Source organism: Eleutherodactylus coqui, chromosome 10 (genome assembly GCF_035609145.1).
Source record: "Eleutherodactylus coqui strain aEleCoq1 chromosome 10, aEleCoq1.hap1, whole genome shotgun sequence".
Classification (NCBI taxonomy): domain Eukaryota; kingdom Metazoa; phylum Chordata; class Amphibia; order Anura; family Eleutherodactylidae; genus Eleutherodactylus; species Eleutherodactylus coqui.
In genome coordinates, this window is record NC_089846.1 from 20,053,896 (window position 1) to 20,067,557 (window position 13,662).

The 13,662-nt window shown below is 47.3% G+C and overlaps 1 protein-coding gene across 1 annotated transcript in view; it reads left to right on the forward strand.

Moving 5' to 3' along the window:
• USP20 (ubiquitin specific peptidase 20) overlaps window positions 1–13,662 on the forward strand; it is a 31,387-nt gene that overhangs the window by 10,208 nt on the left and 7,517 nt on the right. The window contains exons 9-20 of the mRNA XM_066580499.1: window positions 1,180–1,258; window positions 1,375–1,735; window positions 2,769–2,906; window positions 3,563–3,675; window positions 5,295–5,467; window positions 5,553–5,647; window positions 6,745–6,778; window positions 7,855–7,900; window positions 7,981–8,161; window positions 8,893–9,019; window positions 9,380–9,549; window positions 12,496–12,577. Coding sequence (XP_066436596.1) covers window positions 1,180–1,258; window positions 1,375–1,735; window positions 2,769–2,906; window positions 3,563–3,675; window positions 5,295–5,467; window positions 5,553–5,647; window positions 6,745–6,778; window positions 7,855–7,900; window positions 7,981–8,161; window positions 8,893–9,019; window positions 9,380–9,549; window positions 12,496–12,577 — 1,599 coding nt within the window. The remainder of the gene's footprint in view (window positions 1–1,179; window positions 1,259–1,374; window positions 1,736–2,768; window positions 2,907–3,562; window positions 3,676–5,294; window positions 5,468–5,552; window positions 5,648–6,744; window positions 6,779–7,854; window positions 7,901–7,980; window positions 8,162–8,892; window positions 9,020–9,379; window positions 9,550–12,495; window positions 12,578–13,662) is intronic.

Here is a 13,662-nt window from a genome sequence, read left to right on the forward strand (position 1 = left end):
ATGTGTATGATTGTTGGGGAGGGGGACATAATGCCCCTTGGAAAACGGATACACCGAGTAACAACGAATTTACATGGGACAACTATCGTCTGAATAGTCGCTAAGGTGTATGTGGGAGGTTCTATAGCTGAAGTGTATTTGAAATTTTGACTCCTCCCCCAACGCACACTTACTGGTTGCCAAGTCCACTGAATGCATGTATTCGTCTTCAAGTGAGCATTCTGCTGGAGTCTCTCGCTGGACCCAAACCAGCTAGGCGTTATCCATTGGATAACAGTGATCATGTGACTGGGAACTGCATAGAGCGGTCCCTGGTGATATCTCTCTCGTTTCCATCGGGCAAGCCGCAGGACATTGCGGAGGACGGGGGTGGGGAGTGGCGGAGGGAGTATTTTCACCTTCCCTCGTGGATCCGATCCATGTGTGGAGGTGAGACTTTAACTTTATTTTACTCTTTTGAACTTTTCCATGATCGCCGTTTCTCCATTGGATGACAGTGATCACGGGCCCCGATCCCTGGTGACATCTTTAGCCTCCCAGCTACCTTCAGTAGCCGTGAAGTAGTAGATTTCAAATGTCCCGCGACAATCCGGTCTTCTACGCATGCATCACCATTTTTCCTTTGGCGCACATGCGCAGAAGACTGCCGAAGGTCCTTTTCGGACCAGTTCATCGCGGGACATCACAGAGGACGGGGGTGAGTAGTTTCAGCTCCCTCATGGATGGACTGATTTAGTGTTTGTCTCTCTGCTCAGACCATCTTTTTTTTTTTTTTTTTCTGTTTGTGAACATTTATTTCGATCAAGAGGGGTGTCCCCCCTCCCGTCTACATCTGTACGTTTTACTTATGTGCCATCCAAACTAGTTTCATTCATTAGCCTGACGAAGGGGGCGATATCCCTGAAAGCTCGCTGTAACATCATGTATTTTTGTTAGCCATTAAAAGGTCTCATATCTACAAGATTACTTGGTTTCTCTTACTGAGAAGAATCACACTTGGAACATCTGTCACTTCTGTATGTCCTATTGAGTGACTGACTATTCAGACACTGGTTGTCCGGTGTAGAGTCACACTAATGCCCTGTGCGTGGCCGGAGGGGGGTGTTATATGCTGGGTACAGCACAGTGGGTCACTTTTGCTCCTTTAATTCTCCTTCTACTCTGCCACCTTCCCTTCAGGCCTAGTTATGTGGTGCCCTCAAGCCTGTCCCATGGAATCAAACTGGTTAACCCCTTATTTCGAGGATACGCGCAGCAGGTGAGTCCCACAATGTGCTAACATTTTTCTTTTATAAGTTTTGTTGGATTTTGGTGGTCCTGTTAAAAAAAAAAAAAAAAAGTTAAACTTGGTGTATATTTCTTCTGCGTTCTCAGGACACCCAGGAATTCCTGCGTTGTCTTATGGATCAGCTACACGAAGAACTTAAGGAACCTACACCCACTTACAACCAGGAACGGGAGGAGGAGGAGGAGAGGGAGGATCAGCGGGAGGTGGAGCGCGGGACCACAGAAGATGACTTTCTGTCCTGTGATTCTGGTGGAGAGATGGGCGACGGGGATAGCGGAGGAGGGGTGGGCTCATTGGCGGAGATGGAGCTGTTGATCCGGGAAGAAGCGGGGAGGTCCATCTCTGAGAAGGAAAAGCTGAAAGAGAGAAGATTGTCATATTGTCACCGCAGGACCAGCTCCGAGCAGGCGGATGAGGATGCAGATGTGGACACCGCCATGATACCGGGTAAGGCAATTAATAATGTCCACATCTTCAGGTCTAGATGTCTGCTTTATAAAATGATGATTATTCTACCACGGTTCCTCTGTGGTAAAGGCATGCAGTCTATTGCTAGTTGCCAATATGGAAGTGGAAAGTCAGGTGCAGCCCAGCAATTAGTCTACATTCAGTTACTGCAGATCAGCGTTGGCATTTACAGGCACCCTAAGGCCTCATGTCCACGGGGAAAATCAGATCCGCTGCAGATTCTCAATGGAGAATCTGCAGCGGGTCCCTCCTGCCCCGCGGACATGAGCGCCGAAAATAGCAATTTAAAAGCATTTACCTATCCGGCGCGGGCGGGGAAGGTCAGCTGTTCCTCACGGCCGGATCTTCATTTTCGGCCGGCGGATGAATTCCTGACGCCGGCGGCACGTCGCCGGCACGTCGTCGACGTGCCGCGCGCATGCGCCGGGCACATCCGCCGAGCCGAAGCAAGGGAGATGCGGCCGTGAGGAAGAGCAGAGCTTCGCGGCCCGCTGCGGGTGAGTAAATGCTTTCAATTCCTATTTTAGGTCTCCCACGGATCCGGACGGCTTCCATAGGCTTCAATAGAAGCCCACGGGAGCCGTCCCCGCGGGAGACCCGCATGAAAATGGAGCATGGTCCAGATTTTTTCATGCTCCATTTTTTTTTAAATCACTTTTATTGACGATCCGCGGGTATTTATGTACCCGCGGGTGGTCAATGCATCCCTATGGGATGCGGATCCGCATGCGGGAGATCCGCTGCGGATCCTAAATCATATTTTCCCCGTGGACATGAGCCCTAAAGGGTATTTGAAAAGTGATAATGACCACCAGGTGCCACACCAATAGTCCAGTGGTCTGCTGCAGTGATATGATGAAGCCACCGCCAATCAGTTTCTGCAGTGTCTTTTATACTCCGCACAGCCCTCGCGGTCAGATGGCACTCGTGTTGTATGAGGGTCATATGCAAAGATAAGGTCACATAATCTGTCAGCTCCTCTAATTGACTTTTTTCTCTTCCTGCCCACCAGAACCTGACAATGAGGCGTACATGCACTGCTCCTCTCGACCCTGCAGTCCTCACCCCCCTGACTCGCACTCTAAACTCTCCAGCAGCCCCCCTCGCTCCAGCCCCTTACGCACCGCTCACTCCTACGTATTAAAGAAAGGTAAGTGCAAACTAAGATCTGTAGAATGAGGAGAGGAGGTCGTTAATAAACCCTTCAATATGAGATAGTTTCAGGCTGCCCATGTGCTTCCTGTGCCTTGAAATGATTTCCCCATACACTTGCTATAATCCTCGCCCATTCAGCAGTGATTTCACCCAAGTTAAAAGGGTTTTTTTGCCCTTTTTTTGACTGATCCTCCGCATAGCTCATCAATAGTTGCACTGGGGTCCGGTGCTCAAGACCCCCATCCATCAGCTGATTGTCTGACGTCATCAGCGGACAGGGGAGGAAATGGGAGTGGTGGCTTCACTCCCATTGGAATCAGTGGGAGCGCAGCGCTGCTACTCCACTTCCTGCCCAGGATGTCAATAACAATGGCAGGAGGTGGAGTAGCAGCGCGATGTTCCCATTGATTTCAATGGGAGTGAAACCACTGCTCCCCCTTCCTCCCATGTCCACTGATGCCAACGTTTGACCCACTGGACCGGACCGGATGATCAGCTGATGGATGGGGATCCGGAGAAGGGCAGAAAACTCCTTTAATAATAGTGATCGCTAAGCCGAGGTCTACATGGCAACCCCCATGTACTAGACCTAGTTTATTAGAGATGGAACAGGAAAGCTGTCATCAATGTGTCACAATACTTCATTCGCAGCGCAAGTCCTGAGTGGAGGGAAACGCCGCTCGGAAATCAAGTATCGCAGCGTCATTTCTGATATCTTCGATGGGTCCATTCTGAGCTTGGTCCAGTGTCTGACATGTGACAGGGTATGTAACACCATAGCAGAATATATTCTTTAGTGTTAAAAGGGTCGTCTGAGACCCTTTTTATTGACGTCCTCTTCTCAGGATAGGTCATCCTCAATAGTTGATCAGTAGGGGTCCACCCCATGCTGATTGCTGGGCCTGCTGTTAGTGTGGACCGCGCTGGAAGCAGATGGCGCTTTCTGTAATCAAGTGGTCCAGTTTGGTACTGCAGGCACAGTTCCCACTGAATACAATGCAGTACCAAGTCAGACCACTGCAATACTTACAGCGCTATCTGCTTGCAGCACTGTGCATACTGACCCTGTGCAGCTTACTCCTGCTGTGATCATCTATTGATGACCTCTCCTGAAGATAGACTAAACGCCAAAAGTCCTGGACAACCCCTTTAATTTACATTTGGCACCTTCTAGAAGGCTGTATTCGCAGGTAGAAGCATGATATCGGTCTGAGAAACTCGAACCGATATCACACTGGTTAACATGCAACCCGTTTTTTCCTCGGTACATGTGATTTTTCACGTGCGTAAAAATGTGTCTTATTTAAGTAGTAAAAATAAAAAATCGCATCGCACTGCCATGAAAATCATATATTCATGCAAATGTGATACAGTTGTGGTCCTGTAGGAAATAATGGGCGAGATCACCCCAAAAAATAGCACATTCTGAGATCTTTATGTCTCTCCACATCTCTGTGGGAGAAAAATCGCCCGTGTAAACAATGGATTGTATTTCCGTGCGTCTTGCAACACCCAAAACTCGCGCGACATTATCTGCTGTGTAAATATGGCCTTATGTGATGCCCTTAAACCTGTCCTATAAAGTCAAGCTGGTTATCAAGCTTATTTGGAGATTATACAATGTAAGGCCCATTTACACACAAAGATAGTCTTTCAAACGATGAAAGATTAAAAGATTTTTCCATCTATTTGCATAAAGGGCCATTAACACGTTATCATTTTCATTTGCATGTAAAAGGGCCTCTAGGAGCTGTTTGCAGAGCACAGCATGTGATCACACACTGATCACACGCATCGTTCTCTTTGTGGCTGTTGGCAGAATACAATGTAATCTTCTGGCTCCCTTGGAGATAACTGCTTGTGGTCTATTGAGAGATACTTTAAGAGCACCTTAAAATCATGGCTCAAGTGAAAACTGCACGATACCCACGTTTACATGTAACGATTAGGACTAATTTTCGGTCGTTTGAACAAATTTTGAGCGATAATCGTTACGTGTAAATGGGCCTTTAGACTAAAGCCGATGAAAATGGAAGATTTCAACCGAAACGAACAATTGTTTCAGTCGTCCTGTGACTCATCGTCTGAAAAGAAGTCTGACACAAATGTTTGACCGATAGTCAGATGAACGGTCATTTGTTTGTGAACAGTCTTTCACGGACACCCGGCGTCACTGAACACGTACGGCCAGTATAGGCTACTGTAACGGCCAGTAGGGACTGAAGTGTATATGGCTGCATCTGTGAAATGAACCTCCACCCGGCGATCGTTCCTTCAGTTGCTGTATAGTTAGCAGCCTACGTCTATGGACTGTGTAAGGCCGGCTTTAGTTCAGTTTTACCTGCCGCGTCCCTTTAACACGACTGCCTTCCTGATCTTCCAGGTGTCCACCACCATCGAGACCTTTCAGGACTTGTCGCTCCCTATCCCAGGAAAGGAGGACCTGGCAAAGCTTCACTCCACCATCCATCAAAGTGCTGTGGTGAAAGCTGGTGCCTGTGGAGACAACTACAACACCCAGGGCTGGCTGGCCTTCCTCATGGACTATATCCGCAGGTATCGCCTCCCTGTATCAGCAGCCCCTTTAGTGTAATTGGATCTCTCTTGTATATTCACATATCTGTGGATGTCTGCTCCCCAGGTTTGTTGTCTCCTGCATCCCAAGTTGGTTCTGGGGTCCGGTGGTCACCCTCGAGGACTGTCTTGCTGCTTTCTTTGCTGCTGATGAACTAAAAGGTAAGTCAGTGGAAGCTGTATGGACTCTGGGCATATGAGGGACCATACAGCTTAAATTGTGTCCAGATCTGAGGTCAGTGCTGAGACCCCCACCGATTCTGAGATCGGGGGTCCCATGTCGCCACCGCCTTGGCACTGCACCCCCTCGCAGTGACCTCAGATTGAATGCATCAGAGGTTGCACATGTGTGGTACAGCTTTATTTAGTTTAATGGGGCTGATGGAAATAAGAGGACCAACGCCCCATTGAAAATGAATAGAGCAGCACCGCATGCCTGCGCAACCTCTGCTCTATACAGTCTCCTCACTGCAGTCAGCCCACAGTGAGAGGGGGACACGGACCCCCATTCTGGGGATCAGTGGGGGTCTTCTGTACTTATCCTCTCTCTTGCTGTTCCCCGTTGTCCTTTTTGTCCCTTATTCTGTGGTGTGCCTCCAGTGACGACGGTCACATCGTTATTGTCGATCAAGATTTCTCTTTCCTTCTAAGTGTTTCTAATCGATGTTCTCCATCCAGTTGGGTTTTAGTCCATAATAGCGATAATTTCACTTTCATTTTGGCAGTGTTTTTTTTTTTTTTTTTTTCTGGATGTCTCATTTTGGGTATAATTTGCTGTTTTTGGCACATTTTATCGCACCCCGTTATTGCTGGCGTTGCCCATCAGTCATGTTGAGGCCCTTTTACATGAAATGATTATTGCTTACTTCCTTACTGGATCGCGTGAATCTGAATAGTAATCGTTGAGTGTAAATACTTGCAGCGGCTGAACGATAACTCGTTTGCTTATCGCTCATCATTCAGTTTGTGCAGGCATAAGAATCAAATGACGATCGGCCTGTTACTCTATGAATGGCTGCCTGTGAATGGAGGCGGGCGCCCGGAAGAGATCCGCAGCTCGCCTCCACTGACTATCATCAGTCCTGTGTGAAATCACGAAAACGCCCGACAGTCATCCGGTGTAATAGGAGCCCCTTATGTGTCGTGTCGTGTGTGTGTGTGTGTGTGTGTGTGTGGGGGGGGGGGGTGTGTGGTAAGCTGAATGCATTTTAGCAACACTTTAAGACTATATTGTGATTCCACCTCTTCTCTCTCTTTAGGTGATAACATGTATAGCTGCGAACGCTGTAAAAAGTAAGAGCTTCCTATTAATGTACGCTGTGTTATCTGTTGGTATCTGTCATTTTCTTTCTTTTTCTGTGTGTGTGTGTGTGTAGCTTGCTCTCGCTTGCTGCCTCTTTTTCTGTGGGTCTCTGTAGCTCTTTTTTTGCTCACTCGCTGTCGCTCACTCTCTTTTTCTGTGTGTGTCTCGCTCTGTAGCGCTCGCTCTCTCTTTCTGGGTGTGTCTTGCTCTGTAGCGCGCGCTCTCTCTTTTTCTGGGTGTGTCTCGCTCTGTAGCGCGCGCTCTCTCTTTTTCTGGGTGTGTCTCGCTCTGTAGCGCGCGCGCTCTCTCTTTTTCTGGGTGTGTCTCGCTCTGTAGCGCGCACGCTCTCTCTTTTTCTGGGTGTGTCTCGCTCTGTAGCGCGCGCGCTCTCTTTTTCTGGGTGTGTCTCGCTCTGTAGCGCGCGCTCGCTCTCTTTTTCTGGGTGTGTCTCGCTCTGTAGCGCGCGCTCGCTCTCTTTTTCTGTGCATGTCTCGCTCTGTAGCGCGCGCTCGCTCTCTTTTTCTGTGTATGTCTCGCTCTGTAGCGCTCGCTCTCTCTTTTTCTGGGTATGTCTCGCTCTGTAGCGCTCGCTCTCTCTTTTTCTGGGTGTGTCTCGCTCTGTAGCGCTCGCTCTCTCTTTTTCTGGGTGTGTCTCGCTCTGTAGCGCTCGCTCTCTCTTTTTCTGGGTGTGTCTCGCTCTGTAGCGCTCGCTCTCTCTTTTTCTGTGTTTGTTGCTCTCTTTCTATCTTGCTCGCTGTCTTTTTCTGTGTTTGTTGCTCTCTTTCTATCTTGCTCGCTGTCTTTTTCTGTGTTTGTTGCTCTCTTTCTAGCTTGCTCGCTGTCTCTTTTTCTGTGTTTGTCTCTGTACCTCTTTCACTTACTCTCTTTCTGTTTTTCTGTCTCTCTCTGTTGCACTCACTCGCTGTCTCTTTCTGTGTTTGTCTCTCTGTACCTCTTTATCACCTGCTCTCTCTTTCTGTGTCTCTCTGTATTGCTCGCTCTCTTTTTCTGTGTGTCTCTCTCGATCGCTCTTCTATTGAACACCATCTGATTTCCTTTTCTGCAGGCTACGGAATGGCGTGAAGTATTGTAAGGTCCTTCGGCTGCCGGAGGTGCGCTCTCTTATATCTTCTCTTTACGGTTTTCTGACATTTCTGTACGCTTTATTTCACCATTTTCTCCGTTTCCTCAGATCCTCTGTATACACTTGAAGCGATTCCGACACGAGGTGATGTACTCATTCAAGATCAGCAGCCATGTTTCTTTTCCCTTGGAGGGTCTGAATCTGCGACCTTTCCTGGCCAAGGAGTGTGTGTCCCATATCACCACCTATGACCTGCTGGCTGTTATCTGTCATCACGGCACTGCAGGGAGTAAGTACTCGCCCCTCTGCGGCCCCTCAGCAATTGTCTTATATGGGGGGGATGAATCAGATTGGTTGGTTATGCTGTTTTCGTGTGGCCAGTGTTACGGCAGCAGAAATGCAGTCCTAAGCTCTCGCTCACGACCTGAGGGTTGTATGTTTAATCCCCACTTGGGTCAAGTATCAATCTCCCTCCTTCCCATAGAAGTGAATAGATTGCTGGTTACACATACGTGCTGCTGCTCTATTCACATGGGGAACTCGGGATGCTCACTGGGGATCCCCAACGATAAGACATTCATCCGCTATCCTCTATGTGCAGGGCACAGCTCACCTCTCCGGACATGTCTCTTTTAGTAAATACTTGTATTCCCTGTGATATAACAAATCCGGAGGATCTTTTCTTAGAGCTCAGCGTTGTGCTGTTCCTCTGTTCCTTCTGGAAATGTATGACTAAATTAACACCTGGGTGTTACCATTTGTGGGTGTGTCCCTACAATCGAACATTGTCCAATCAGTGCTGACTGTGTAGAGACACACCCCTTGACAAGGAGGATGGTAACACCCAGTTGTCAATTAATTCATAACTATCCAAGAGGAATAACAGAGGAATGATACAACACAGAGGTCTAAGAAAGAATTGCTACTTCATGGAGGATACAAGACCTGTCGGGAGAGGTGAGATGTCCTCTTTAATCCTACAATATTCCCTTTTAATCATGACCGCTGTTCCTGTTCCAGGTGGTCACTACATATCCTACTGTCAGAATGTGATTAACGGTCAGTGGTACGAGTTTGATGACCAGTACGTCACAGAGGTGCATGAGACCGTGGTTCAGAATGCGGAGGCGTACGTTTTATTCTACAGGTGAGTGTAACGCCGACTACAGGTAAATGGCGTCATCCCCAGATGGCTTTTGATTTCCTACTGTAAAAAGTCTCCTCTAAATTGTGAACTACCCTGTGACAACACTTCCTGCACTTAAAGGCTATGGACATCTTTTGGGGGAGATTTTTTTTCCACTAAAATGTATGTATTTTGGGTTGACAATCATTTTTTCCATTGGGTTTAATTGAATATTTTGCAGCGTTTTGTCTTCTGCAGCTTCTACATATCGCTGTATATACAAACTGCAGACTCGGTCAGTGAGGCTGGAGTGATGGCTTGGTTTCTGTCTGCTTTCTCTTTTCCTGAACCTTTCTATGTATCCAACTCTTCTGTACACAGAAAGAGCAGCGAGGAAGCCGAGCGGGAAAGGCAGAAGGTTGTGTCGCTGGCAGCCCTGAAGGAATCCGGTCTCCTACAGTTCTATATCTCACGTGAATGGCTCAACAAGTTCAACACGTTTGCAGAACCAGGACCAATAACCAACCAGAGCTTCCTCTGCGGTCATGGAGGTAGGTCTAGGACAATGGGATACAGGGTATGGCTGCGGCTTATGCATTACCTATTGGCCGTAGACAGCGTTGGCAGTCATGATTGGTACGTTTGTGGCAAGGGTAGAAAATGTGTTGGCCTAGGAGCCAGAATCGTCAGGTTGCTGTACTCAAAGGGGCCACAATGAAATTTGCTTATAGGGGATGTGCCAAATTATAAAGTTACCCCTATCTACAGCACAGGGAAGAACTTTGGTTGGTGGGTGTTTGACTACCGGGACCACCACTGATCCCGAGAACAAGGGTCCGTCCGGCCTGAGTGACTGTAGCGGTTGTCACTCAGGTGCGCTGCTGCTCCAGTCACTTCTTTGACAGTGCTGGAGATTGACGAAGAGCTTGAACTCGGTTTCACTCGCTCAGAGAGCGACAGGGCCCACGTTCTAGGGATCAGTGGGGGTCCCAGGATTCAGACCCCACCGATCATATAGTTATTCCCTGTCCTGTGAATAGGAGATAACATTATAACGTGGCAAAACCCTAGAAATGGTTTACGACCATTATAGCTATAATGTGGCTGCAACATGATGGTTCAGTAGAGCCTTGCTTCACTGCCCCGTGGTATTGTGTGGCCTAGTGAGGACTTCTGTAGAAGCCTTGAGGGTGTCAGCCGTGTAGCCCTTGACTTTATAGTATATGCACTAAAATATGAAGCCCCTGTCTTTATACCATGAGCCCATCTCCAAACACCTATGGGTGGCTTTACATAGGACAACTATTGTCTAAATAGTCATGTGATGGAGTGAATGTAACCCTTTAACAACTGCCCTTTAACGGGCTATATTCTGACGCAGTCGCCTTTTTATGGCACTGCGTCAGGAGCCTGGCATGTCTCTCCTGTGCCAAGGGGAGCGGGTGCTTGGGAGTTGGATAACAGTCTGGCACTTGCTCAAACAGCGGGGAGCGGAGAAACCTCAGATCCCCACTGTTTAACCCTTTTACATGCCGCGGTCCATGCAACGAAAGTATTGCCGTGTATTATAAGGATGATAAAACATGGTGATCTTCAAGTTTCCTAGTGGGACAAAAATAAAAAGCTAATACCGTGTTTCCCCGATAGTAAGACACCCCCGATTGTAAGACGTATCGGGGGTTTCAGGGGGGTCGGCCAATGTAAGCCGTACCCCGAAAGTAAGACATATGTCTTACTTTCGGGAAAACACGGGGGGGTATTGCCGCCTCCCTCTCATCTAGCTGCGCGCCGCCTCCTGCCCACGTCCGCACCGTCCCCCTCTGATCTTAAAGGGGTTGTCCCGCGCCGAAACGGGTTTTTTCTTTTTTTTTCAACCCCCCTTCCCCGTTCGGCGCGAGACAACCCCGATGCAGGGGTTAAAAAAGAACACCGGAGAGTGCTTACCTGAATCCCCGCGCTCCGGTGACTTCTTACTTACCTTGTGAAGATGGCCGCCGGGATCTTCACCCTCGGTGGACCGCAGGGCTTCTGTGCGGTCCATTGCCGATTCCAGCCTCCTGATTGGCTGGAATCGGCACGTGACGGGGTGGAGCTACATGGAGCCGGCATCCTGCACGAGCGATCCCATTCATAAAAGAAGAAGACCCGGACTGCGCAAGCGCGGCTAATTTGGCCATTAGACGGCGATAATTAGTCGGCTCCATGGAAACGAGGACGCCAGCAACGGAACAGGTAAGTGAAAAACTTCTTATAACTTCTGTATGGCTCATAATTAATGCACAATGTACATTACAAAGTGCATTAATATGGCCATACAGAAGTGTTATTTTTTCCAATATAAGACATACCCCGAAAGTAAGACATAGTGGGGCTTTTGGGGATAAAAAGATAGTAAGACACTGTCTTACTTTCGGGGAAACACGGTAAAATAAATGGCAAAAAAAACAGTCAAAACCGCACTTTTCCCCCTTTTACTATGTAAAAAAAAAATCGGCAACCTGGTATCTCTGCTTAAGTAATGACCCAGAGAAAAAACTTTATTTTTAAGTGCACGGTGCATGCCATGGAAAAAAAATTCAAAACTTACTATTTTCTCCATATCTTGTCTTTAAAAAAACAAACAGAACGCGATCAAAACATCATATGAATCAACAAATGGTACCATTAAAAAGTACAACTCCTCCCGCAAAAAAATAAAACGCCCTCACACAGCAACATTGGGAAAAACAGCTAAATGTTAGGAGACTTTTTGAATGCGGCGATAAAGAAAAATCTTTTTTTTTTTTTTGTTTGAAAAAAACCCCCAAAACCTATATAAATTTGGTATTGACGTAATCGTACCGGCCTGCAGAATTAATTTTACATATGATTAATATTCTGCGGTTAACGCCATTAAAAATACAAATAAAATGCATGATAGAATTGCAGATTTTGTTAATCTTGCCTCGAGAAAACAAAACGGAAAAAAAATCAATCAAAATGGGGTTTGTTCCCAAAAATTAGTGAAATGAAGATCCGAGTTCATCCTGCAAAAAAACAAGCCCTCCTAGAGCTCCGGCGATGGAAAAATAAAAATACTGCGGCTCTTGGAATGCCCTCAATGAGTGCGCACAAATATTTGTGCCTTTAGTAGACTCCAACCAATGAGCATGCTTTGAGGAGAGGTTGAAATTTCAACTACACGCCCGCCAAAGAACCTCCCTCCCCCAACTAGCCAACAAATGATATTTCGGCCCGTGTAAACGCTCCCAACAATTAGTTCAGCGACCGCGAAATTGAACATGAAGTGAGAAAAAACGCATAAGCGGCAGTCGTTCGTACACTTTAGTGACCATTTCATGCGCCTGTTCAGATAATAGTTGTCCCGTATAAAGTCACCCTAAACAGGTTGTCCTTTCATGTACCATACTGCAGTGTTGCTTCCCCTCAGGCTCTCATTGTTCCCTTCATTGGGACTTGCTGGAGAATTTCTGACTCTGATTTTCGTCCCCCTGCAGGCATTCCTCCTAACAAGTACCATTACATTGACGACCTAGTGGTGATCCTGCCACAGAATGTATGGGAGTATTTGTACAACAGGTGAGATCGGGGCTGGAATCTAGAAGGATTGGGCTTTTTACTACCCATCCGTTACATGCTGGGGGCCGGAGCTTCTATACTGTACTTTAGTCAGAATCCGGCGCAGTACGGTGATGTGTGTAGTATTATATTGTGTGGGATCTACAGGGTGTCCCCCCAAAGTGTGGAAACACCCAGATACTGTAGAATGAAAATGGTTTGGCAGATAGTCATCGAGTTTTGCATACAAGCTGCGGGGAAAGAGAGAAGCGTGTTTGGCTATGTCACCAACATGACGGCCATTTTGAATAGCGCCATCTTGGATTCGTGTTAATTTTTCCAGTGGGAAGATTGGTGTGTGATATATCAAACTGGCGGAAATTTTCACCAGAGCAACAATGGTGGGCTACATTTTAACATAACTTTTATTCCTTCTCATTACAGGCAATGTGAATGATGGCGTTATCTCAAGCAGAACGTGTTGAGATCGTCCTTATGTCAGGTGTTGCAGCGTATGCAATTTGTAAGGATCCCATTTATGCATAGTCCACATTCGCTGTATGGAGGCACAGCTATCCCCCCATTCTGGAGACAGACAACGAGTGCTATGTTGTGGACTTTTGCTGAATGAGGCCAGAACAGCGGCTGCTGATGCTTCAGTAACCGATTTTGGTTTATCGGCGACAGAACCTGTTTCTTGGAATTTCGAAAGAAATTTGGCCCCTGCACTGTGGGGAACGGGAGGTCTGGTTGGGGGGCGTTGATTGATATCTGCGGCGATGACACATGTTCTTCATTCACCTGACATAAGGACAATCTCAACACGTTCTGCTTGAGAGAACACCATCATTCACATTGCCTGTAGTGAAGAAACATCACGGTTATCAGGAGAACGTATAAAGTTCTGTTAAAATGAAGGGCAGCATTGTTTTTTTGGTGAAATTCCCCGCCAGTTTGATACATCACACACTGACCTTCCCATTGGAAAAATTAGCGTTCAATCCAAAATGGCGGCATTCAAAATGGCTGTCAGTTTGGTCACATGGCCTAACAGGTTTCCCCTCCCCCCACAGCTTGTATGGTCCGTGCATTGGACTCATCTCTGC